The sequence below is a fragment of the Endocarpon pusillum genome (genome assembly GCF_000464535.1).
Source record: "Endocarpon pusillum Z07020 unplaced genomic scaffold scaffold726, whole genome shotgun sequence".
NCBI lineage: Eukaryota > Fungi > Ascomycota > Eurotiomycetes > Verrucariales > Verrucariaceae > Endocarpon > Endocarpon pusillum.
Genome location: NW_006916640.1, coordinates 66,498 through 92,122, shown reverse-complemented (window position 1 = coordinate 92,122; position 25,625 = coordinate 66,498). Strand labels below are relative to the sequence as shown.

Below are 25,625 nucleotides of genomic sequence, written 5' to 3'. Positions count from 1 at the left end.
CACATAAGGCCCGCATATGAAACTGATCCAAAAATTGCCTTGGAAGAAGTGGGAGGGATTCACTGTATATTCTCCTAGCTCGCTCTTTGTCCAAATTAGTCACTACACATCCATCGTTTTCCCACTTGACGAGCTCTGCAATGCCAACTCAACAAGCCGAATGATCAAAGAAGCCGTATTTGGATCGACTGGAAGTTGCTTCGTGTCCCCAGCAAGCGCTCTGGCAAGTTTGCGATAATACTCAGCATAAGTCGCTGGTTCCACAGTTGGTACCACTTCGCTTGTAATTTCTCCGTTGTCCACCATTGTCAACACCCCGTATCGGTCTTGCGGCTCAAGGCCATAGCCAGCATCACCAGGTCTCATACCAGCTTTGAGTTGTTCTTCTTGACAATCCAAGTGGAACTTCTTGAAGCTGCCTTTGTCGCCACGTACCCAATATCTCAATTGATTCACCTCTGGACTCACGACACTTGCTCTGGCAGTCGCCATCTTACCATCGTAGTGCATGTGAATGGTGCACGAATCTTCGAAGCCTGTTGGGTTTGGTTCTCGCTGGGTGCCGATGAAGGCTGTGATCCTCTTTGGGGTCCCGAACAAGTAAACTACCTGGTCTATCAAATGGATTCCCAAATCATATATTGCTCCTCCTCCTGGTTGGACCTTGTATTTCCAGCTGTCGGAGTTTGGTGCCTGGGGTCGATATCTGTCAAAATGTGTTTCAAAGTCGACTACTCGACCAAGAGAACCATTATTGATGTATTTCGACAACGTCAAAAAGTCTGCATCCCATCGACGATTTTGATAAACTGTAAGCAGTCTCTTCTGCTTGTTGGCCAGGTCAGTCAGTTCATATGCCTCCTTCGAGGTGGGTGTGAAGGGCTTTTCAACCACGACTATACCACATCAATTTCTCCTTCCTTTATTTCTAGCACTGGCGCTCACCGTGTTTTCCAGCTTCTAACGCTTGTTTGGCCAGGGGAAAATGCTGATCTGGGGCTGTGGTCACAATCACAACATCAACCATTTCGTCTTGGCACAAATCATCCACAGATGGATAGATCTGTACGCCAGGATGGTCTTTTCTAGCATCGTTGTCGGGCTTGGGGCTCCTCTGCACGATAGCATGGAGATTCAGCTCGGGCACATATGTGACGAAGGGGATGTGGAAGATTTTGGCACTGAGGCCATAACCAATGATCCCGACATTAAACTTCCTTGCAGACATTATTGTGTATAAATGGGTTGGAATAGAGGTTACATTTGGTAGTTGAATTCGACTTCTGACCTGGTCACTTCACATGTCCCTGAGGTCTGCCTGTACCTTCAATCCCACATAGTGTCCATCTAGTTATCATGTATCAGAAGTACTCAAGTACTACTACTTAGTAGTACTACTAGTAGTTACTCCGTAAGTACGGTAAGATCACGAATGAGGGGTAATCCTTGGCATTCTGCACGAGCGCGTCTTGTCTGGACGCGTGTCATAATTCTAGACCGCAGAGCTCTCTGGCCGGAGCTAGGTGACGGAAATAGTGGGACTTCCCGCCCACCCTCAAAACAACCCCCTTTTTTCTATCTTCTATTATTCCACTAATTGCTATTCAAATCAGCTAAAAAATGGCCAGAAGTTGCAAAACTACTCGAAAAAACTGTCGACAGCCTGATTCGTCGATTTCGATACCCACAGAGCCTCCACGTGAGCCAAATACAATAGTTGATACTCTACGGCGTACGCGACTTCTTTGCGCTGCGCAGGCTATAGCTAGCAAATTACCTCGAAAAAAGCTATTTGAATTACTTGTTATATTAAACATAACAAGTTATCGAATCATTTGTTACGACACGGATTGCCCTATGGCCCAAGGGCATTGGGGCTGAGGGCTAGGGCAGGCTCGGCACCCTGCGTCATATCTCTATCCTCGCCTCCATAGCACTTAAAGAGGGAACGATCGCCTTACCACACAGTCATACAGTAGTTCATACGCAGCTATTTCGTGACTCTCCTGCTTCTATAGCACCCCCATACCCTGTTGCACGGCGTTCTGTGTAACAAAGAGTTCTTTATACTTTTATATAGGCGCAAAAAAAGATAGACGACTTACTCAAGCTGATTATCTTGTTTTCTAGAAGAAGTTATCGCTCCTAATTAGGATAAGGATTAGATACTTCTAAAGGATAACAATAATGCTCATAGCACTCGTAGCAAGGCTGAAAACAAAGTCAAAAAGGCTAAAGCTCGTTTAGGGATCCAATAGGAAGCTAATTACCCAGAATCGCCAGATTTGAACCCTATTAAGAGTATCTGGAGGTTGTTGAAGCAGAGGCTAAAGAATCGAGGCCTTATTACTGATCCAGAGGAGTTGCGGCAGGCAATTGAGGAGGAATGGGATAAAATAACTCTGGAGGAGATCAATAAGGCAATTGCTACCATGCCCAAAAGAGTAGCTGCCGTAAATGAGCGAAATGGTCTTCCTATACCATTTTGAAGATAGAAGTAATAGAGTGCTCTGGGGCGGAAGTCCCACTATTTCCGTCACCTAACTCCGGGCCATCTGCTATTGCTCCTCCCCCACACATCGAGTGATCTCCACAGCATCCTATCATCAGAAGTCAGTGTTGTTGCAAATGGTTGGTTTGAGCTGCTTACAGGCACTCCTGTAGGCTCCCACGACTTGATCAGCTGGCTCTCGTACACAAGGTTTGGATTGCCTGGAAACTCAAGATTTGGCTTTTCGTCTGCCATCCTCTTGCTGTATTGATTTTTGTATCTGTCCGAAAATCCTAGAGAGTCGTAAGATCTGCCTTCTTTATTCTGTATCCTCTCTTTCTTCTGTTGGACGCTGCTTCGAACGTATTCGAGGTAGGGCGGATTGCCTGGCATGATGACGTTGTCCGCTGCAAGGACCGACCCAGGACGAATCAACTTTAGATGCTCGCACAGCTTCAAATCGGTCGTATATGCTGGTTTGTAGTGGTCCAGGAACAACAAATCAATTCGCGTCAGAGTGCCCTCATCATGGAGTCGTGCAATTGACTGGTCGCTAGGTCCAACATGCACCTTGACAATATCGCTTAGCCCGGCTAGATCGACCAGAGAGGTGATGACCGCAGCGAATTCCGGATTTCTCTCGAGGCTGTAGTAACGCTTGCCGCCTGCTTTCCTGACCGCATCGCCAAACAACAGACCAGAATATCCGATATAACCACCAAGCTCCACCATTATCTCAGGCTTTACCTCTGCAATCAAGTCACATACTATCTTGCCTTTGTCGGGACCAACGTTCATCAGGTAATTCTTAGTTGTGGCATATTTGTCAATGGCAGCTATGACTTCCAGCGGATGATCACGTATCTGGTCGATCTCTGGAAGAGAGTATATAAAGTGGAGGAGTTCAATTTCGCGACCATCGTCGAACTGACATGGTTAGTATTTAATGATTATTCATCGAAGACATAGATAACCGACAAATGGAACACCGTCTGGTGGTTGTTGAACATAAAGAGTCTCCTTGGACATGGAATGATCATCATCCTTGTTCGCCATGGCGAGGCTGCTCTGCATCAACTCTTGCGGAAACGATGTTTTGACGACAGTGTGAGAGTCGCTAATACAATTACGGGTTCAGTAGCAACACAGTTCCCACAAGGCCAAGCGGTTCAATCCGAACATGCTACTTGTCCGCACTTTTCACCCTCTCCCAAGCGAGACTCCGATCCACATCCCGATATCGGCCATTCCAGAAGACCCCATAAAAGGCGCGAAACCTGATGCCAGCTTGATCCTCTAGTTCCTTGCACTTCAGACATGTGCCCACGAAAATAAGTCTCGCCGAGATCTACAAAACTATAAATGCGAATTGAGGTTGGACTGCTCGGAATTATTTAGTCCGACCCACAACATAATGAACGCTTTCGATGCTAGATCTTCTCATGTCTTGAGATCATGGATGTACGAGTGCATCTCACAGTATCCCAGATTTTAGACCACGAATCGAGAAATGTCTGGCAATGCGCTCACGTCCTCTACTGTGTGGGGCTGTGGTGGGGCTGTCCCACTCGAGATTTTTTTAGCAGGATCAAGAAGCATGCCAGATCAATCAATCTATCCGAAATATAGCGGGCCCCGTTCTGGAGGCAGATCAACCTCATCTAGGGTATCATACGTCAGAAAAAAGCATCCTCACCCCTAGCTTCATGCACGTGTGAGAGAGAGAGCATGCAGGCAGGAAGTGACCTTGCCGACCATTGGGAAGGACAACTCTTCCGCCATCATTCTCCTGTAAAGATCCTTTCTCCAGCAACACGCTATGCACATTTCGCGCACGCTAGCGACGACATTGTCTGCAAACCGCTTTGTGCTGGCCCGTACCTCGTGGATCTGAGGCAACCCGAGCAGCCCATTGTTGCAAGCTGGCGCGCTAGGTAGCTCTCCTCCCAGGTCGTTACCCACAGTGAGCTCTGTCAATCCGAGTTCTGTGCACGTCGTTGGCGTGATGCCGAAGATGGCGCCATTCATTCGCCACTGCAGTCTGGCAGAGCATGCCGAAATCATGGGCCTGGCGCCATTGATTGCAAGAATCTGCAGCATTGCATAAAGATCATGTCTCCTTTTCACTTGTCCCTTTTTACTTATTATCCCCCTGGTACCCACTTCAAACCCCCCTTTCCCTCTCTCAGCCCTGATACATCCTCTGCTTGTTTTTGACTCACGCTCCGCGGAAATGTCTGACCTCAAGGCCACGGTGTCTGAGACCAAGAATGGATTCCATGTTGAAGGTTACGAGAAGATCGAGTATGACTTCACGTTCATCGATGGAGTCTTCGACATCAAGAATAGCAATCTCGCTGATTGTTATTCGCGCTGGGGCCGTGTCCTCGCTGTTACAGATCTCAACATCTATAACGTGTATGGCAAACAAATGCAACGATATTTCGACCACTATGGCCTAGAGCTGAAAATACACAAGACCAAAATCGGTGAAAAAGCGAAAACGATACCCACGTTTCTGAGCATTGTTGATTCTATGACTGAATTTGGGATCTACCGGAAGGTGGGAGATCGTCCGCATTGGCGAGAGATAACGTGACTTATTCGATGACCTTCAGGAACCAGTACTTGTTGTCGGAGGTGGGCTGGTCACAGATACCGCTGGGTGAAATCTTCCCAGTGCCTGCAATGACTTTGACGAGGAAGTGCACCTACTGACTGTCCTCTGGCCAGTTTTGCATGCGCTGCCTACCGACGCAACACTAATTGTCAGTCAGCATTGTCTCGCTCGTAAGACTCTTTGCTGATAAAGAGCAGTCATTCGAGTCCCCACCACTGTGATTGGCTTGATTGATGCATCTGTCTCTATCAAAGTTGCTGTCAACTATGGCAACTACAAGAATCGTCTAGGAGCCTACCATGCACCCATTCATACCTTCCTTGATTTCACCTTCCTGCGCACTCTACCGAAAGCCCAGATCAGAAATGGATTCGCAGAGCTCATCAAGATATCTTCTTGTGCTCATCTAGACACCTTCAACTTGTTGGATAAGTACTGTGAACAGCTCATTGAGACCGGCTTTGGCCGCACAGACAATGCTCCCGCAGAAGTCAGAAAGGCGGCCGATACTATCAACCGAGAGGGCATCCACGAGATGCTCAAGCTCGAGACTCCCAATCTGCATGAAATCGGGTTGGATCGGGTCATTGCTTATGGGCACACGTAAGACGTGACTCCTCTGGGAGTTTCCAGCTGCGTGCTTACACTTCTAGATGGTCGCCTCTCCACGAACTTGTTCCTGAGACACCGCTTCGCCACGGTCACGCCATCTCAATCGATATGGCTTATTCTGCTACACTAGCTAACAGTCGAGGACTCCTGAGTGATGTCGAGCACATGCGTCTGCTCAATCTCTTCTCTCGAGCAGGCCTATCGATGGACCACCATCAATTTGACGAAGAGATACTGGACAAGGGCACAGCAGCAATCCTGAAGACCCGGGATGGAAAACTTCGAGCAGCCGTCCCGAGGCCTTTGGGAAGCTGCATCTTCATCAATGACCTTGAACCAAAGGAAATGCATAGCGTCCTCCGCAGGCACAAAGAGATCATGAAGCAATTCCCGCGAAATGGGGAAGGGCTGGAAGCCTACGTTGATGCGAGCGATACTGGGTATACCGAGAACCACTATGACGAATCGAAGGCCATCGAGGAGGCTGCAGTTACCGCGGGCAACCTCAACGGTTTTATGAACGGTACGAATGGCGTCTCAAAAGGCGTGAATGGCCACACAAATGGGCATAAGGACGGGCCTGAAGCTCACACGAACGGAGAATTAGATGGCGTCTCAAAGATAGCGCAGCAGGCCGGTTTTGATGGGGCCGAGCACGGTTTGATGAACGGTGCCGATGGTTTCACAAACGGTGCAAAAGCATGAGAGTATTACCTAGTATACAGACAACGAAATTCCCTTTTTGGTTGAATGCGTTGCTGCTTTCGGTACAAAAGTCCATAGACAAGTTCATAATTTTCAGCGAGAGGCTTATTCAGTCTTTCCCTCGTTTTGATGTTCTCTACAATACCTACCTGAGCTTTCTGTGTATCCATTGTCTATCCACCACTCTGTCATAAAATGACGGTATTTATTATTGGCTCGCTTATATTCACGCTAAGCCAACCTTAATCTATAGTAAGCCAATCAGACAGCTCATTTGCAACCTTAATTAGAAATAGCTCTAACCCGATTTGGAAGAAACAACACCAAGTATCAAATTGTGATAGATTTGCTATAGATCCGGTGCATGTCGATCCCAACAGCGCGAATTGTAGCAGATTGGGATATCACATTTGATACAGTAATGCGCTGATCTATGAACCTTTATTCCGGGGTTGTTTGCACTATTGGGGCCGTTCAGAGGCAGTTCTTGAAGCGCTTTGCGTAGCCTTCCTGCTTTTTGAGGCGGATGGCAGACTTGACAGTGGCGATAAGTACCCAAATTGCCCCAAGCGTGCCCTTAGAGGTCCCTTTAGGCACTGTTTTTGTATGGAGATTGCAGCTCTGTTGGGAAACCCTTGGGCGTCGTTAGCGTAGAATAGCACCAGGGCTGCGGAGTAGATTCTGTGCAATTTCTTCTTGAAATTGAGCGTGTGAGAGCCTTTTGCCTTGTTTACCTAGCTTATAGAGGATATATGCATTTGTAACAGCTGCATCAATAAGTAGAAAGAATAAGGGCAGCCAGTTGCGTCGATAATAGTGCTTGTTTACTGAATAGTACGAATTCAGCTTTGCATGATTATCTGAGCCACCCATCTCTTTATTATATCGCTCAAGGGCATATAGCTTTCGTATATATCGTTGTGGCTTATCTTTAGGATGCGTAGATTTCGCAGATAGCGCAGGCAGCGTAGGATTCGTAGGCAGCACAGGATTTGTAGAGGGCGCAGAATTCGCAAGGGGCGCAGAATTCGCAGGGAGCGCAGAATTCGTAGAGGGCGCAGAATTCGTAAGGGGCGCAGAATTCGTAAGGGGCGCAGAATTCGCAAGGAGCGCAGAATTCGTAGAGGGCGCAGAATTCGCAGGGGGCGCAGAAAACGCAAAGAGCGCAGAATTTGTAAATTTCGCCGCATTTCTAGAATTTGCAGCATTTATAGTTTCTGCATCCACAGCAAGCTTTAGAGAGGCCCTAGGACGCTTGATTCTGTCAAAATAGGTGTATTTCTCTATAGTAGGATTGTGAACAGTAGTTATTATTGCCTTAGAAGCCATATCACAAAATGCAATATAACTAACGCTACTAATAATGTAATTAAACCACTCTCTGTGGTTATTTTGCTTCGTCATTGCATCACAAAGATATGCTAGCTCTTTTAATATATCAGATCCTGCTTTAGCTATGCTATTAGCCCTAATTCCGAGTTCATAAAGTCGTTAATAGAGTTTGCGAGTTATAAAGAAGTTATTCAAATATAGAACGTAGAATAGCTTAGGGCGCGGAAATCAAGTCAGAAGCGACTCTGCAAAATCAAGCACAATTGCCTCGCTTTAAGAGAAATCAGGATATTATCCTAATTTAGCTATCTTCTCTGTAATACTATTGAATTTAAAGTCAATTATATAGCCGTTAAAGCAACAGAGGCTATATATCTTATATCCTTTACTAATAGCCTTTGAATTCATCTAAATAGTATGCTTTAAACGTCCTTTAAATTTGACTAATTGCTCGTTAATTAAGAGATTCTGCGGTAATTCGTATATCTTTAGAGTTGTAGCTATACGAAATCAAGTAGCAAGAGGCTTAACTTTTTTTTACTATTAAGTATTAAGGAGAGGCCCTGGCCTATTAAGCTTAATATATCTTAATATCTGCTAAAATCTTAATAGAAAGATATATTAAGTAACTAGCTAATAAGGATAGTTCTCTTTTTGATTCTAATAATAAGCTAGATCTCTGCTACCTAGCTATACACTAATAAGAAGTACAACGCTAATATAGCCTTTAATATCTGTAGCAGTTACATCCTTTTATATTTGCTAGTTTTGATCGAATTTTTAAGATCTCTCCTTAAATACGTATTCATTTATATGCTCTGTAATATCCATAAATAGCTCTTTTGGAATAAATCAATAGAATAGATCAATTGGCTTATATTTATAAGCATAAAGTTTTGCTTGCCCTAACATAAATAGAATTAGAACGTTCAGTTTTTCAGGGTACTGTCGATTAGGGCCAATTTGTTGAGCAAGAATTTCGAGCTTCTCTGACTTGTTTTGAGTTGATTCAACTTGTATCTGCCATTCTTCCTTCTCTTTTCTATGCTGTGTGTGTATGCCAGTTTGTTGGGAGCTGTTTTGGCGGAGTAATTGACGTTGCCGTTTCGACTGAGATAGGTCACTTCCGACGGATGAGGAACGTTCATTAGATACCGGTTTTTGCCCTGTTGAAGGTGTACCAGGCCGTAGGGAAAGTACTTGAGTTAGCTGACTTTGTACTTGATTTTCTCGGGCTTTTCGGCTCTGAATTCGCGCTCTTTTGGGGCGTGGACAGTCCTTGGCTACTGGAGCAGCTTCAATAGAATCAATTGGCCCTGAAATCTCCTCTTGGTGGTGTTTTTGAGGCATTTGGTTACTATCAATAGGTATATTCCTATCCTACTGGCCCCCTGAGGGGTTGAATTTTGAGGTTAAGGTTGCCGACGCTAACCGTTAATGGCCGGCGCTAGTAGGATTTCTGACGAATAATAAATACCGTCATTTTATGACAGAGTGGTGGATAGTACTCATCCTGACCAGCTGCCAAGGGTCCCCTATCATACCGGGTACGTAAATTACGTTGCTCGATACCATCATACAAAACACGACGTCATTGGATATCTACCACTGCGATATTTTCAACGAAGTTTGATCAATCACATGCACCCAAGCATGGGAATTGGACCCGGAAACTGATACCTGATACTATGCTTAGCCTCGAACGTATCTTTTGGGGCATCTCCATCGTGATGGGAAGAAATTGAGGAGACGTGGTCCAAAATACATTCTGCTGAAAACCCAATGGTCCGTACTTCTTCAAAATGCTCGACGCCGATTCCTCTGAATTGCTACACTTTGCGCAGAATGTGTGTCTTATACTTCTCTCTGTTGTACTCCTCCCGTTATCCACCGCAATACTCTTCCTCAGTTATGCTGTACGACTATTCTTTGGCGAAAATGCCTCTCGTCAACGCTCCCAACGATCGCCAAATTTTCAACCGAAAACCATCCTTGTCACAGGAGTCGGCATGGCTAAGGGACTGAGAATTGCTCGGGCATTCTACCAGACAGGCCACAGAGTCATAGGAGCTGACTTCGAACCAAATTCGATTCTCGTCAGTGGCCGATTCTCCAGAGCTATCGACAAATTTTACCGCGTCAGCAAGCCATCACCACAGCATGGCGCAGCCCGTTATGTTAGGGATTTGGTGTACATAGTGGAGAAAGAGGAGGTGGATCTCTGGGTCAGCTGCTCGGGTGTTGCTTCTGCTGCTGAAGATGGACAAGCTATGGAACTACTTGGAAGGAAGACGAATTGCAAGAGCATACAGTTTGATGTCAAAACCACAGAAACTCTGCATGAGAAAGATCGTTTCATCGAATATACAAAGTCTCTAGGATTGGTGGGCTGTCAATGGAAACAGCATTCAGAGAACGTACTAACGTTTTCAATTAGCCCGTCCCTGAAACCCACCAAGTGGTGTCAAGAACCGCTGTGCTCAATGTGCTGAACGAAGCCATTGACGGCAAGAAGAAGTATATAATGAAGACTATAGGGGTCGATGATGCATCTCGAGCAAGCACAGCCATCGTCCTACCAAAGCGAACATTAAGCCAAACATACGGCCACGTTTCCAAACTCTCCATCTCCAAATCAACACCTTGGGTCTTGCAACAATATATTAAGGGCGAGGAGTATTGTACACATTCGATTGTCATTGATAACAAGGTCAAGTTGTTTGTTGCATGTCCGTCGTCGGATCTCTTGATGCACTACCAGGCCTTACCGCAAGAATCAGGGCTTAGTAAAGCAATGCTCCACTTTACGGAAGAATTTGCTCATCGATCGGGATCTGGTTTTACCGGGCACCTGTCGTTTGACTTCATGGTAGAAGAGAAGGTAACAGAAGGCTGTGTGCAGAAGAATATTTACCCAATTGAATGCAACCCTCGAGCACATACTGCAGTAGCTCTGTTCTCCGGCACACAAGGCTCGGTTGATATGGTCAAAGCTTACATGAGTGTCCTGGACTCTTCGCCAACAAGCGGTAGCAATGGACATTTGGACCTGTCTTATACCCTCTCTGGCACTGGGTCTGTTGCTTATCCACTACCAACAGCTCCTGGCTACTACTGGATGGGCCACGATATCGTCACTCTTGTTCTTCATCCTCTGCTACGCATTCTGACCTTCAGAATTGGATTCTGGTCATTCATTCATCATGTCACCACTTTTGTGAATCACGTTCTGTTCTGGAAAGAAGGTACATATGAGGTCTGGGATCCGTTGCCCTGGTGGTGGCTATACCACGTCTACTGGCCCAGGCAGTTTTGGGCCTGTCTGAGGACAGGCAAGAAATGGATTAGGGTCAATGTCTCTACCACAAAGATATTTGGTTGTTGAGCATCTGGGTACCTTTTGTATATTTTTGAACGAGCATGCAGCCACATCTCTCGGTATTTCTTGGTACACAGCGGCTGTCTTAAACTGGCCTGCTACGTAGTAAAGTGATATCCGCATGTTAGGCTGAGTTGATAGATTGGAATGCGCAGAAGTCTTCCTCCAAGAAGAATCTGATACGGCTCTCAAAAGAGGAGAGCTGCTTCCATCAGCCACACATCCACGTTGTCATGTCCAGCTATTAAACACGTTGTTGCTTACGAACAAAGAGCAAGACGGCATCAATAAGTGACAGCAAAAATGGAATGATATTTAGGGCTTGAGACCGTTCAGTTTGCGGCCCTTCGGCCCCACTATTTTTGTCAGCGGTCCCTGTGGCCGCCGAGCAATGTCTAACGATTTCCACCAGAAATATTTCCAACCTCAGCCAGGGTACAGAGGAGACATCTGCCCGCCACAACCACTGTCTATATTCATTTTGGCCGCCATCATAAGGCTCACTCGACGAAAAGCTCTTTCAGCAATCTAAGCTTACCTGAAGTCTTCGGTTACTCGCAGGCACAAGTTTACAGAGTCCCGTCATTAGTACCGGGCATTTTAAAATTCCCACCGATAAAGATCGCCGAACAGCCCACATCAGCCTACTTCGAGATATTCTCTTAGACTCAATTCTGCTTCGAAATCTCATTTTCTGCCTTTAAAATGCCTGTCTCATCATCTAAGGCTGCCCGCCAGGCTAAGCGCGCTGAAAAGAAGACTCCGACTTCTCGTCTGTCGTCAAAGGCTGGCTCGAAGACTGGATCGAAAGCCTCCTCTGTAAATGGAGATGAGACGCCTCCTCTGCTAGACGGCGATGGCAACCCGCTTCCCGATGATGATGAGCCCGCCACCAACCAGGAGAAGATGACCAAGGTGCAAAAATTGACTGAGCAGATGGACAAGCATGGCATGTCGGACAGGGTCACAACGGGTGTACTGGCGTCTTTGGCTGCAAGCAGAGACGTCAAAATTACCTCTGTGTCGCTGGTGTTTCATGGGAAGGTTCTGATCACAGACACCACCCTTGAGCTCAATTTTGGCAGACGATATGGTCTGCTTGGTGAGAACGGTTGTGGTAAATCGACTCTTCTTAAGGCTATCGATAAGCGAGAGTTTCCAATCCCAGAGCACGTCGACATTTATCTGCTGAATGAAGGTGCTCCTCCCAGTGAGCTCGGGGCGCTCGAATGGGTGGTGAAGGAAGCAGAAAATGAGATGGAGAGGCTTGACAAACTGGCCGAAGATATCTTAGAAAAAGAGGGCCCAGAAAGTCTTGTCCTGATGGATCTGTATGAAGTATATGACCTCCAGTCTGTCTCTAAGGAGCTTCGTTACTGACTGGAACCAGCGCATTGAAAGTATGGAGCCTTCAACATTTCAGACGCGTGCGTCCCTCATCTTGACTGGTCTGGGGTTCAATAAGAAGACAATAAACAAGAAAACAAAAGACATGTCTGGAGGTTGGCGTATGCGTGTTGCCCTAGCCAAGGCTCTGTTTGTCAAGCCGTCCCTCCTCCTTCTCGATGACCCTACAGCACATTTGGACCTTGAAGCCTGTGTCTGGCTGGAGGAGTATCTAAAGAAGTGGGATAAGACCCTTATTCTCGTCTCCCACTCAATGGATTTCCTAAATGGCGTATGCACAAACATGATCGATATGCGCCAAAGAAAACTGATGTATTATGGTGGAAATTACGACTCGTATATCAAAACTCGCTCAGAACAAGAAGTCAACCAACAAAAAGCCTATCTCAAACAGCAAGAAGAAATCGCCCACATCAAGAAGTTCATTGCTTCGGCAGGAACATATGCCAACTTGGTGCGACAAGCTAAATCGCGCCAGAAGATCTTAGACAAGATGGAAGCCGACGGCTTCATCCAACCTGTTGCTCAAGACCGCGTCTTCACCTTCCGCTTCGCCGATGTCGAGAAACTCCCACCTCCCGTCCTCTCTTTTGACAACGTCACCTTCTCCTACTCCGGCAAGAGGGAAGACAACCTGTACGAAAACCTCGACCTGGGAGTGGACATGGACTCGCGGACCGCCCTGGTCGGCCCGAATGGGGTTGGCAAATCCACACTCCTCCGCATCATGACCGGCAAGCTCTCCCCCACCGGCGGCGTCGTATCACGGCACACCCATCTGAAGCTGGGCATGTATTCCCAGCACTCGGCTGAGCAGCTCGACTTGACCAAATCCGCTCTCGACTTCGTCAGAGATAAATACTCAGACAAATCCCAGGACTATCAGTACTGGCGCCAGCAGCTGGGCCGATATGGGTTATCTGGGGAATCACAAACTGCGCTAATGGGGACCTTGTCCGAGGGCCAGAAGAGCAGGATCGTGTTTGCCTTGCTGGCGATCGAGGGGCCGAATATGCTGTTGCTCGATGAACCGACTAACGGATTGGATATTCCGACTATTGACTCCTTGGCTGATGCCATTAATGCTTTCAGTGGTGGTGTGGTGGTGGTTTCGCATGACTTCCGGTAAGCTGGAATCAATTACGCCCGAGAAGGTGTTTTGAAAAAAAAGACCCTAGCTGATTTTTCTGGGACAGATTACTAGACAAAATCGCCAAGGACATCATGGTGTGCGAGAACAAGACGGTCAGGCGGTGGGATGGCAGTATCGGCGAATACAAGAACTACCTGCGAAAGAAGATGGTGTCTATGGGTCAGGTGTAGGATGGCGCCAGAAACTGGTGGAGTCCCCTGATGCTCTCACGAACGCAAAGTTTAGGTAAGGGGCCAAGAAGGAAGGGTTCATTCTGATGCAACTCTTTCTGCTAAGACTAGATCACTTCAATTCGCTGAAATCAGGGAAAAGTATTCATGGCCATGGTCATGGTCATGGTCAGAGTCAGACTCCTCACTTGGACGATTTACCGGGCCTAGGATGGGACGGGAAGGTCCGGGCAAGAGCGGAGTATTCGGTCCGTTTTTTCTTAGCGATTTCGTCGCTGGCGTTTGGGTAGGTAGATAGATAGACAGGGGCGATAGTCTCGGTTACGTGCTTGCCTCGCTAGCTGTGTTGGCCTATGAGACCCTATTTGCACCAAATATGCTGTGACTGGCATTTACGCCACTGAGGACACTAGAAATCCCGTATCCCGTATCCCGGATCCTTGCTTGTCTTGAAGCATTCAAACCCCCCCGATGTCGCAAGCAGCTAGGATCTGTCTGTCGAGTCCTCTGCGGACCTTTTTCGACTGCTACGGATTGAATGTTGTTGTTACGCCCCTCAAGCCCAAGATGAGTTCCTCAGTGGCCTAGAAGCATCGAAAGCTGGAGGGTTGATCGGCTGACCTTAAAGGTGTTCGGCCATGCTCCGTGATGACGTGGACAGAAGTTCTCTTCATGCCCAAAGATGCAAGGAATGCCTCATCTTTGGAGAGGTGGCCATCTCTTCACTGGAATTCCAAACAGGGAAAGAATCGCGGTCCTGCGAAGCCATGCGCAACGATGCTCTGGATATCGATGTTTGAATTCTGAGAGGGTGCCCACAGCTTGATGAGGATGAACTTTCCGGCGCTATACACAACAGACGCGAGTCCGAATTAGCAATTGTTCTCATAGAAGATTCAAACACCTGGCAAGATATGTGGAGGAACAGATGGAGTGGTCGGCAAGGCCTGGCTGACAAGGAGTAGAGAATAAAGGGAATACTCACACAGGCGGATCAAACCTGACAGTAACACAGCTCTTGTGCCTCCTTATGAAGAACCTCGCATGAGGCGCCAAAACATCCGTGGTCTTCGAACCAGCATTCAGTGGATCAGGGTTAGCCACTTCAATCCGACTTGGTGCTCTCCTCATCATCCGCCCATATCGTATATGCCGGTCCTCCATCATTTGCGCCGTGTACTCCGAAATCAGTATGCGCCGTTCCTCGGGGCTGACATTGTCGAGATCTACTCCGGATCGCGAGAAATATTCGTCAGGGGATTCTGCACCTTCATCTGAAGAAGAACCCGGGCTGTCTTCTCCGTCGATTTGTCTGTCAGACCATGAACGGCGGTATCGAGGCCAGTAGTGATCGCGTAGATTGAGGATTCGGTCAATTTCTGCCTCCTCCCGTTCGGAAACTGATTGCGCTCCAGTGGCATCCTCGTTGTCAGAATCGACGTCGTCGAATCGTGTGGTAACATGAAAGCCGGGGATTTGCTGGGGTATGCTACCTCGATTTTCCGAGTCATTGCTGAAGTCGGTAGTCATGGCAGTTATAGCGGAGTTCTCTGGTTGGCGGGGTGGAGGGAAGGGGTTTCGGAGATAGGTTGAGCGGTCAATGGATCGAAGTGGGGAGCGAATCGAGTGGAAATGCTCATGCGATGACTGAAGTCGTATATGGCTGAACTCGTTGCGTTGGGAGCGTGGCCGTCGGGGCGAATATTGTATTTGGTATTGTGCGGTGCGAGATAGGAGGTTGTTGTCATCTGAAGACACAAAAATCATTCCTTCCTGGATAGGTGCGTCAAAACCGTTCCGCGGAGCCTTTATGACAAGCTTCCGAAGTGAGAACGGTGTGCCCTTCTTGTGTCGTAGAATAATGTTGCAACGTTCGCTTTTGGTGCAGTAGACTGAGGAATCATCCTGAAGAACATTTTCTGGCCACGAGCTATCACCATTTGGTTCTGAATATTGCCCACCATCACAACTGACGATTTCCATCTTCAGTGGCCCTGAGACAACCTGACCTCGGTGTCCATAGGTAGCTCCTTTGAAACCATCAGATGGGTCATCCGATTCAATCTTCCTCCGCTTTGCTCGCCATCGATTCTCCCGATTCATCTGTGCTTCTCCAGAGTATTCCTGGGCCGTGATATCTGGAGAACCAATGCGCGGAATAGGTCTATCCGGTAATGCCGAGGCAGGGTTGACATCAATCGCTGCATGGTGGTCGGCATCCCCCCGAGGACGTGCCATACTCTGATTCAAACCCTGATTCAAACGCTGTCTATGTCTTTCTAGCCTCTCACTGGGGCGGGTTGCAGTCCGTCTCGCCCGCATAAGTGAATTCGTATGATTAATAGGTATGGTGTCTGGATCGGGACTCGAAGAGGCCTCATAGTCTCTGACCTGAGACTCGAGCGCTCGCCGCCGGCGATTTAGTCTATCGGACATGGATTCTGTTGATGCTTCCAATAATTCGCGGTCAAGTAAGTCTAATGCCTGTCTCCTTCCTTCACTATCTCTATGCCTTTCCGAGTTCAGCAGATTCCGTAAATGATCCAGGCGAGCGGTGACATCCGGAAGTGTTCTGGATGGCGGATTGGTGGGGACAGAGAGGCGAGGTGGGGAGGCAGTTGAAGCAGGAGGGAAATCGTATTCACCAGACTGTGCAAGAAGGATAGGGTCAATGCTGAGAAGCCAGAGTAGAGATTCCATGGTAGTGCTATTACACTGTGCAGATTGTGCGCTTGGTGCATTTGAATCATGTATGTAGGACGGCTGTCAGACTTACCGTGTCCATGGCAGACAAAGGAATCCGTCTTCATCAAAGGCAGAGCATGTGGCTATTGAGACAGCAGTGCTTCTGCTGTGGAAGTACATTCACAGTGCCGAGATAGGAAGATGGATGGGATGTGTACTTGGTTGTGATGGCGCCTATTGTCGTGAGGTTCCTGCAGGCAACTGCGGAGGTGAATGACCTTTGGGAGTGGACTTGGGAGACCTGGGCGGCAATTCATCTGCAGATGTGCTGTAAACACCCGCAAGTAAGACGTGTATGAGAAGCTAATCCTGCTACTCTGCAACGCCAGAGAGCCAAATATGATTGCTCGTCTATTCCAGTCCCTCTTCTGACCTTGTCATCCTCTCATTTTACCCTTTACAGTCTCCCAAAATCAGCACGTCCGTGACAATGGAGCAAGCGCAAGATGCACCGAATTCATCAGTACCTTCGTCTACTTCCAATCATACGCCGCTTGCCAATCAGACTTTGTCGGGAGGGAACGACATGTCTGCCATGCCTACAACCATTGAATCAACCAACGGCTTCGTCGAGCCGCTTCAGCAGTCGAATCTCATGGTCTCAAACAACTCAGCGGATGGAGTATTCCAGTCAATCACAGCAGGTAAGCCTAACATCTGCATTGGACCTGTACTTCACTTACATGTCACACAACTAGATGAGATTGCTCTCTATGATAGACAGATCCGATTATGGGGGGTCAAAGCGCAAGAGAAGTGAGAGGCACATAAATTTCAGCTAGCCCTCACAACTGACTAGACAACCAGGTTACGGTCCGCTCGAATACTGCTTGTCGGGATGAAGGCTCTCGCCAACGAGATAGCAAAAAACCTGGTACTGGCTGGTGTTGGCTCCCTCACTGTCGTCGATCATGAAGCTGTAACGGAGGATGATCTTGGTTGCCAATTTTTCCTATCAGAAGATCACATTGGACAAAATCGTGCTTACGCCGCTCTCCCCCAACTCCACAAGCTCAATCCCAGGGTCAGCCTACAATCCGATCAGGAACCGATCTCTACAAAGCAGCCTGAATACTTTGCCGCATACGACATCACCATCGCCACTTGCCTGGACATCGATACTCTTTCCATGATCAACGCCTCTTGCCGAATCTCGAATCGGAAGTTCTATGCAGCTGGCACCCATGGCATGTATGGCTATGTGTTTGCAGACCTGATCGTGCATGACTTTGTGATTGAGCGGGCCAAAAGCAATAAAATCACAGAAGTCAACAAAGCAGAGACCATGACACGGATGGTCATGACCTCGACAACAAAGAAGGAAAATGGCAAAGTCATTGAGATGGTGTCAAAGCGCGAAACATACTCTCCAATCATTCTCGCTAATACATCACCTTTGCCAGCAGAGATCACAAACAACAGAAGACGACGACTACAGGTAACACCACTCATATCATGCCTGAGAGCTCTCTTCGATTTTCAAAAAGTCTCTGGTGGTCGCCTCCCATCCCACAGTCGCCCGGACTTAGAATTGTTCACTGCTCTCGCAACTGAAAAGCATCGTGAACTGCTATTGCCCACCGAGACATTACGATCCGATTTCCTACGAAGCTTCCTTCAGAATCTTGGGGCAGAGATTGCTCCTGTGGCAGCATTTCTGGGTGGCAGTCTAGCACAAGATGTGATCAATGTGCTTGGACAGCGCCAGCAACCTTTGCAGAACTTCCTTCTCTTCGACGGGGAAGAATTCAAAGGTCCCATATACAGCTTACACCCATTCTTCCCGGAGAGCTTGACAATGCCAAATCCAAGTTTAATGATGAATGGGACGCCAATGCTCGACCAGATGGGTGCAGGTTTGAATATGGGTATGGATATGGGTGTGGGTATGGGTATGGGACCAGGTATGACGAATGGCACTGTGGAGTAAAGGAGAGTGAATGCTTGCCCACAGGAATGGTGCTTTCGTGCTTCACGGATTGGCGAGAGGTAATTGGTTCAGGGGCTTGCATTTCTTGGCGTTTCTGGGAAGAATACAGAACCCAAAGATACCCATGAGTTGTGCTTCCCGAGGAATACTAGACATAAGCCAGGTCTCGTACACGAATTCGATGTAACGTGGCCCTTTTGATGCTGCAACTACTTCGATTTGTTCTTCCAAAACAGTCAAGTCTCACTACACATAGCCGCATGTTCTGTTCCAATTTGATTTACCTTCCTAAGCATAGTATTTGGTAAACAGACCCTGGCCTCGATCTCAACATGACTGGAATTGAGCCTTAGAGGGAAAGCTCGTCGTTCATGTCTTCCTACCCCAGGTCGTTGGCCGACCTGAAGGCCGGAGATGAGGCACTTCTGTCAATCCCAAATTTCTACGGCTCCCTGAAGGAATTGCGCAAATCTACGCTGTCAACCACAAATCGTCTTCAATCCATTGTCCGGGACGCCGACTTTGTTCAAGAAGTGGCCGCAGAATATCAACTCCCGCTTATAGCCAACGAGCGATGCGGCAGTTGGTATGTTCCTCCTGAGACGAAAGCTGGTAGCGTATATTTCAAAAGCACTGATGGCCATACGGGCCAGTGGAGCTTTAACTTGCGAAGGCTGAACCTACAAGTACTCGATCTCATTGGACGGCATGGAGGCTGTATCATTGTGGACTCCACACGTCGAGGCAAGGTCATGCCGGACGCGTTCTCCAAGACAGTACCGATATGGTGTGCTGTGATCAACAGAGCCCTCTTCCCAGAGCAACAGCAATACCATCAGTTTCAGCTACCAGGAATCAAGTTGCCTGCGTCTGAAGTTTCTCAGATCGAAAGTCGATTGGACGATTTTGTAATCGCATTTCAACATCTAGCACTTGACGTAGAAGACCTCCGAAGGAGACTTGGACAGCCCATGAGGTTGAAATGGGTCATCGGCCACGCTACACGTATACTGCCAGCAGATGAAAGAAGGGTCAGGCAAGACCATGCTCTCTGTCATACTGTCATCCTATGTTCGGCTTCCAGGCGTGTGGATGGTGCTGAGATGTCGGAAGGAGGCTACATTCAAGGAGCTGGAGACGATAGTGAAGGGTGGTCTTCAGGTATAACGCCACAGATGTTCTGGATGCACAAAGACCTGTTGCTACACGCGCAGGAGGACAGGTTTCCAGAGCTGATCGAGAAGCTTCTCTCCAGTGAACGACAGTTTCCTAAACCTTATCACGCAACGTTGATCGCGCCAACGAAGAATCTCTACATCGCTAGTTGGACAAACGCTGAGGACCTTCCGGGTTTCGATTTGGCCATCAACTGCAACAGCAGCGATCTCAACCTGCAAGATAGTGCTAAACAGCTGAATCTTGAATGCGGGCCAGGAAAGTTAGGAAGCAGAAACTTGCGGCGTAAGCTGCAATATGTCGACTCACGTGTTGCGAGCATCTTGATCCAGAATCCAGCCTCTCAAATACTGGTCACCTGCAAAACCGGGAAAGACCTATCGATTGGAGTGGCGCTGATGTTGCTCTGCCATTTTTACTCGTCTGACGGTAAGTGCATACATGAGTCTAGAGATACGGGTATTTCCACGAAGAGTGCCATGTCAAGCGATTCCGGCCAGTCCCAGCAAAGACCCATGATAAACAAGGGCTTCATTAGACAACGACTAGCATGGATCACATCTTCGAGACCCGATGCAAATCCGTCACGATCGACTCTGCAATCAATAAACGCGTATCTGATGGATAAGCCTGAATTTTTATTGAATAAGGTGTCATGCTTCTGATCCGAAGACGTCTCTAGTTGTTATCAACAGCCTGAACGAGGGCGCCAGAGGCTCCTTGATTAAGGCTATCTAGCTTTGACATATCTTCCTCAGCAAGTTCAAAGCCATATACATCAGCATTTTGGGCTATCCTCTCTGGATTGTCGCTCTTCGGCAAGGGTACCCAATTCTTCTGCAAGCAATATCTGACCAAGACCTGAGCTGTGGTCTTGCCGTGCTTCTTTGATATCTCTACTAGTGTCGGATCGCTGGCCTTGTAATTCCTGACCAGAGGGCAATATGCTTCAACCACTATGCCATGCTTCTGACAATATTGGTCTATCGTCTTCTGCTGACACCATGGATGCAGCTGTGAGAAGGGACATGTCAGCGTTTACAAGGTCTTACAGGTGAATATCCCTGCAGCATACCTCAATTTGGTTCACGTGTGGCGGCCACACTTTGGCATAACTCTTCATCTCCTCGATATGACCCACACCGTAATTACTAACACCGATACTTTTGGCCTTGCCTTCTTCATATAGTTTTTCAAGCGCCAGCCACATTTCTTTCCTCTTCTCCTTGCCAGAGTTGGGGCTGTGTATCAGAAACAAATCAACGTATCCATCTTTGCCTGAGTCGATTCTTTCCACACTAGCTAGGCATTTCTCATAGCTCTTCTGCATGCTGCCACCAGCACTCAGAATCTTGGTGGTCAAGAACACATCACTGCGTTTGATTCCCGAATCTCGTACAGCTTTGCCGACTTCGGCTTCATTGGCGTAGAATTGAGCAGTGTCGATGTGGCGGTATCCTGATTTGAATGCATTGAGACAGGATTGTACGCATTGGGAGGGTGAGGACTGATAGACCCCGAAGCCGAGTCTTGGTATCTTAGTCGAGCAATTTGGTAATGGGAGGAGATCTGTGATGGCAAGCTTCATCGACATGATAGGTGATTCACTTCTCAATCAAAGCACTGTTCTCAGAGTTCCTGGATACGTACAGAGATAGCAGGAGTATGTCAAGGTGGTGTGCTTTAAGTAGATTGTGTATATCAATCTAACGTCAAGTAAAGAGCACCCTGAGCGATTTCACGGGAAAGTCTTCCCCACATCTGCAAAGAAGATTTTGAGCACGGGCCAAATTGCACGAGCTGAATCATGACTTCATCCCGCTGAAGAAGCCAACCATCAACACCAACATATGCATGAAAATGATAATTAGCGAGACCGGAAGTCTCCTCAACACCATCATTGAAGCACCGGCGTGTTATAGTCGATGTGGGTCTTAACTAGGCTCCAATTGGCGATTTCGAGCGGACACAAGCCGAACTTGGTGCGAATCACCTGATGAAGATCTTTTGCACGCGATTAGAAAACTACGGGAGCCGTGAGGCTGCTAACTCCTGCATAGGTAGTGTAAGCTTTCTCTAGCATGTACGATGACTAGTTAGGACTAGAAATTGATTTAGGTCCGAAGAAGTTGCAGTATTAAAGTCTCTCAGACGTTGAAGCATTTTGTCGGAGGGCAGGGACTAGATCGTCATGTTTTGACCCTCCCTTCCACTGTCAGAGAAAGGAGACTGAGTTTAAGAACTTCTTGCAGCATATCTTCGACGCACTATCTTCAAGGAATGCTTCCCAAACCTCTCCTCTGCAGTTTATCCAATTCCTGGGAGACCTTTCTACTTTCGAAGTCGGCGATGTTACATGAACTGCTTTCAATGTGACCGGCATATCTAAGGGAAGCGTCTTACTTTGCAAACGTGTCTATGGCGGTTATTGGTTATCATGGCGAGCGAGCCCTGGTGAATTGAGAGTGCTGGGGGTTCCGAATCCACTCAGACGGTCTTCTTATCCCGATCTTGTGTAGCAATCAAATCATGGCAGATAATTATTTCGTCTGCACGCTCGGCCAGGCCGCAAATTTTCCCAAGACGAAGGCCCGTAGCATAGCTGATTTTCTTGAGTTGCAGGCAGAAAAATATGGTCAAAGATCAGCCGTTGGCTTTCCTAGCTTGACTGAAAACTCGGCATCTCTGCTTACGTTTCACGAGCTGAATGACCAGACTAAACAAGCCGCCAGAGGGCTAGTGAGGAAGATACCAAAGCTGAAGGAGTCTCTTGGTCAAGGGCGTACAACTGCTCTACTTGCTCATAGTCATGTCGTGTTTCTGAAGAGCTGGCTTGGACTGATCAGATTAGGTTTCTCTGTGCTTTTACTTGCACCTCAACTCGATAAAGCTTCTATTCAGCACCTCTGTCGCGAACGTGACGTGGAATATCTATTCCACGACGCCTACCATGCCCAAAGGGCCGCAGAGGTCGACGGACTCATCCTAGTCCATCTTGGACCGCACGACCTTCTCCATGGAGCCAAAGAGAATCCAGAAGTGGAAATGCAAATTGGTCCGCATGGTAAGGTTTGCTCTATACCATACCTCCACCATTCGTCTGGGACGAGCTCTGGCAAACCAAAAGCAATAGCTCAGACGAATGCCGCAGCCTTCGCAGCGTTGCCATTGATAGACACATCACCTGGCGTTGCAACGTTTTCGTCTACACCCTTATATCATGGAGGCGTTGCCGACTGCTTCCGAGCATGGACAAGTGGTCAAATGATCTGGCTCTTTCCAGGCGGAGAGAAACCCATCACTGCTCAGACGGTTCTTGTATGCCTCTCATTAGCCGGCGAGGCCGCCTCAAACGGGTCAGCAGACACTGTCAAATATTTCTCTTCGGTGCCCTATGTGCTCAGAGATCTTGCTGCAGATGAGAAGGGAATAGAGACTCTTCGACGAATGGACATTGTGGGCGTTGGAGGTGCCGCCTTTCCAACCACCTTAGGGCAGAAGCTTGTTAGCGAAGGGGTCCGTTTGGTGTCTCGCTATGGGAGCGCTGAGTGCGGATTTTTGCTCTCATCGTATCGGGATTTCGAGAAGGACGAAGACTGGGACTATCTGCGCTCTGACACCGGAGCAGAACGTTTGTCCTTTGAGCCACAGGACAACGGTCTCGTGGAATTAGTTGTCAAGGCCGGTTGGCCGCACATGGCAAAGACCAACCGAGCAGATAGTTCATATGCAACAGCCGATCTACTCGAGAAACATCCTACTAAACTCAATGCATGGCGTTATCATAGCCGAGCAGATGCGCAGATCAACTTAATCAATGGCAAGAAGTTTGACCCAGAGCCTCTTGAGTCAGCAATTGTCTCGAAATGCGAGTCGCATCTCATACTGGATGTCCTTATTTTCGGTGAAGGTGAAAATTATCCCGGGGCATTGATCTTCGTGCGAAAGTGCGCAGATCAGAATCCGGAAAACATTCTAGACCAACTCTGGCCAACCATAGAAGAGGTCAATCACCATAATCCAAGCCATGCCCGCTTGTCAAAGGGCATGATAAAATTGATATTTCACGAGAGTGAAACCGTACCAGCACTCGAGAAGAGTAGCAAAGGCACCATACTAAGAGGCAAAGCTCATCAGCGATATCATGGTCAAATACGCCAGGTATACGACGGGCAGGCAACTGATCCAGATTTAGGGTACTCAATACACAAAAAATCTGATCTGGTAGCAGCCATCGCTCGCCTTGTTGAAAGAACAACCAATAGAAGTCTGGCCCATGATGAAGATTTCTTCGAGCATGGTATCGACTCTGTCGCTTGCATACAGATCCGGCAAGCTATCCAGAACATGCTCACAGGCTCACAGCAACGAGTTAAGGATAAGCCGCAGCAAGCCCGTAGCGGAGGGGTTGGAAACACCAAATCAGACCTATTCGGGACCTCATTTTGGTCTCAACATGCTGGCGAGCTCCCTAGCAACCTTTTGTACGATTGTGGAACGATAGAGGCGGTAGCTTCATTTCTGCTAGGAGAAGAAGTCTCAATAGAAGACAATGATTTCGTTCTGATGAAAGAACTCGTCCAAAAGTACAGCAAGTTGGATGTTCCACAAGTTATAGCTGACACCTCTTCCAGCACAACAGGTAATGGACTTGTGATACTCCTCACCGGTGCTACTGGTTCCCTCGGCACACATCTGCTCGATGTCCTTCGATGCCGCCCTGATGTCGAGCGCATCTACTGCCTTCTTAGAGCTTCAGATCCATCTGTGGCATATGAGAGAGTAGACAAGGCTCTCAAGTCGAAGGCAAAGGAAGGTTTACAGCCGGTTGGCACTATCGACAAGAAGATAATCTGCATCCCCTGCAATCTTGCTAGACCGGACCTTGGAATGGATGAAGACATTTTGCGATCGATCCGATCATCAGTGGACATGATCATTCATGCGGCATGGGCGGTCAACTTCACCCTGAGACTGAAAAGCTTCGAGTTCCATCTAGCTGGCGTGCAAAACTTGCTGAGTCTTGGATCTGCTGCCGCTCCATCGACCCGCGCATCTTCATCAGACAGAGGACATCAGAAGAGACGGATCAAGTTTTTGTTTTGCTCATCAATCGCTTCTATCTCATCTTCGAGCAGTGTATCTGTTGCTGAGAAGGTTTCTCGAGAACCGCAGGATGCCTCCCCCATGGGCTACTCTCGTTCCAAATGGGTTGCTGAAGCTGTTTGTGTGAATGCTCACAAGGCTGCACAAGCAGCTGGCATTCCGCTTGACGTAGAGATACTCAGAATTGGACAGCTTTGTGGAGATACCAAACATGGGATCTGGAACAAGACAGAAGCATGGCCGCTACTGCTGAGTACTTTTGACCTTATTGGCTGTCTGCCGGATCTACCAGATGAGCAGCTGAACTGGCTTCCACTGAACATTGCTGCAAATGTCATATGTGAAATAGCCTATAGTGGCCGCCCAGTGGAAGACTCGCCAAGAGATCCACCAGTCTACCATATTCTCAACCCGCATTCAGATCCTTCTTGGACGGAAATGCTTCAATGGTTGCAGCAAGTTGAAGATGGTCGTCTGCACATTGTTGAGCCTGCCGCATGGCTGAGATCACTGAAAAAATGCCTAATAGCGGGATATCAAGGTCATCCAAGTTGTAAGCTGTTGGGTCTCTGGAAAGATGCCTATCAATCTAAAGGAAAGAATGCAGATCTGAAGCACCACTTTGAGATCAAGAGGGCTGCGAACGCTTCCGATACGATGAGCAGTGTTGGACCGATATCAGAAGTACTGGTAGGGAAGATGTGGACTTGGACAAGGAAAAGCATACGAGCAGAAACCAGTGGAGAAGTTGATTCGTAGTATCGGAAAGGGAATGTCTCATTGAAACCAATTCAAAAGG

The 25,625-nt window shown here is 47.8% G+C and overlaps 10 protein-coding genes across 10 annotated transcripts; 6 read left to right on the top strand and 4 right to left on the bottom strand.

The window, feature by feature from the left end:
• Positions 1 to 102: 102 nt before the first annotated feature.
• Positions 103 to 1,228, bottom strand: EPUS_06789 (uncharacterized protein; the record flags this gene model as incomplete). The annotated part of the gene is made up of 2 exons (XM_007807805.1): positions 103 to 896; positions 946 to 1,228. 2 exons carry the CDS (start codon positions 1,226 to 1,228, stop codon positions 103 to 105), a joined length of 1,077 nt encoding a protein of 358 aa, XP_007805996.1.
• Positions 1,229 to 2,558: 1,330 nt separating this feature from the next.
• On the bottom strand, positions 2,559 to 3,547 carry EPUS_06788 (uncharacterized protein; the record flags this gene model as incomplete). The annotated part of the gene is made up of 3 exons (XM_007807804.1): positions 2,559 to 2,600; positions 2,651 to 3,418; positions 3,470 to 3,547. The coding sequence occupies 3 exons, from the start codon at positions 3,545 to 3,547 to the stop codon at positions 2,559 to 2,561; spliced, it is 888 nt and encodes a 295-aa protein (XP_007805995.1).
• Positions 3,548 to 4,724: 1,177 nt separating this feature from the next.
• EPUS_06787 (uncharacterized protein) lies at positions 4,725 to 6,428 on the top strand (the record flags this gene model as incomplete). Its single annotated transcript, XM_007807803.1, has 5 exons — positions 4,725 to 5,054; positions 5,110 to 5,156; positions 5,225 to 5,259; positions 5,309 to 5,714; positions 5,765 to 6,428. 5 exons carry the CDS (start codon positions 4,725 to 4,727, stop codon positions 6,426 to 6,428), a joined length of 1,482 nt encoding a protein of 493 aa, XP_007805994.1.
• A 3,134-nt stretch (positions 6,429 to 9,562) lies between these two features.
• EPUS_06786 (uncharacterized protein) lies at positions 9,563 to 11,145 on the top strand (the record flags this gene model as incomplete). The annotated part of the gene is made up of 2 exons (XM_007807802.1): positions 9,563 to 10,144; positions 10,198 to 11,145. 2 exons carry the CDS (start codon positions 9,563 to 9,565, stop codon positions 11,143 to 11,145), a joined length of 1,530 nt encoding a protein of 509 aa, XP_007805993.1.
• Positions 11,146 to 11,844: 699 nt separating this feature from the next.
• Positions 11,845 to 13,869, top strand: EPUS_06785 (ABC transporter ATP-binding protein ARB1; the record flags this gene model as incomplete). Its single annotated transcript, XM_007807801.1, has 3 exons — positions 11,845 to 12,477; positions 12,530 to 13,671; positions 13,743 to 13,869. 3 exons carry the CDS (start codon positions 11,845 to 11,847, stop codon positions 13,867 to 13,869), a joined length of 1,902 nt encoding a protein of 633 aa, XP_007805992.1.
• A 722-nt stretch (positions 13,870 to 14,591) lies between these two features.
• EPUS_06784 (uncharacterized protein) lies at positions 14,592 to 16,569 on the bottom strand (the record flags this gene model as incomplete). The annotated part of the gene is made up of 2 exons (XM_007807800.1): positions 14,592 to 14,715; positions 14,855 to 16,569. The coding sequence occupies 2 exons, from the start codon at positions 16,567 to 16,569 to the stop codon at positions 14,592 to 14,594; spliced, it is 1,839 nt and encodes a 612-aa protein (XP_007805991.1).
• Positions 16,570 to 17,044: 475 nt separating this feature from the next.
• On the top strand, positions 17,045 to 18,544 carry EPUS_06783 (uncharacterized protein; the record flags this gene model as incomplete). The annotated part of the gene is made up of 3 exons (XM_007807799.1): positions 17,045 to 17,258; positions 17,313 to 17,370; positions 17,422 to 18,544. The coding sequence occupies 3 exons, from the start codon at positions 17,045 to 17,047 to the stop codon at positions 18,542 to 18,544; spliced, it is 1,395 nt and encodes a 464-aa protein (XP_007805990.1).
• A 371-nt stretch (positions 18,545 to 18,915) lies between these two features.
• EPUS_06782 (uncharacterized protein) lies at positions 18,916 to 20,239 on the top strand (the record flags this gene model as incomplete). Its single annotated transcript, XM_007807798.1, has 2 exons — positions 18,916 to 20,149; positions 20,208 to 20,239. The coding sequence occupies 2 exons, from the start codon at positions 18,916 to 18,918 to the stop codon at positions 20,237 to 20,239; spliced, it is 1,266 nt and encodes a 421-aa protein (XP_007805989.1).
• Positions 20,240 to 20,398: 159 nt separating this feature from the next.
• On the bottom strand, positions 20,399 to 21,314 carry EPUS_06781 (uncharacterized protein; the record flags this gene model as incomplete). Its single annotated transcript, XM_007807797.1, has 2 exons — positions 20,399 to 20,734; positions 20,796 to 21,314. 2 exons carry the CDS (start codon positions 21,312 to 21,314, stop codon positions 20,399 to 20,401), a joined length of 855 nt encoding a protein of 284 aa, XP_007805988.1.
• A 935-nt stretch (positions 21,315 to 22,249) lies between these two features.
• EPUS_06780 (uncharacterized protein) lies at positions 22,250 to 25,585 on the top strand (the record flags this gene model as incomplete). Its single annotated transcript, XM_007807796.1, has 1 exon — positions 22,250 to 25,585. The coding sequence occupies one exon, from the start codon at positions 22,250 to 22,252 to the stop codon at positions 25,583 to 25,585; it is 3,336 nt and encodes a 1,111-aa protein (XP_007805987.1).
• Between the last annotated feature and the right edge of the window lie 40 nt (positions 25,586 to 25,625).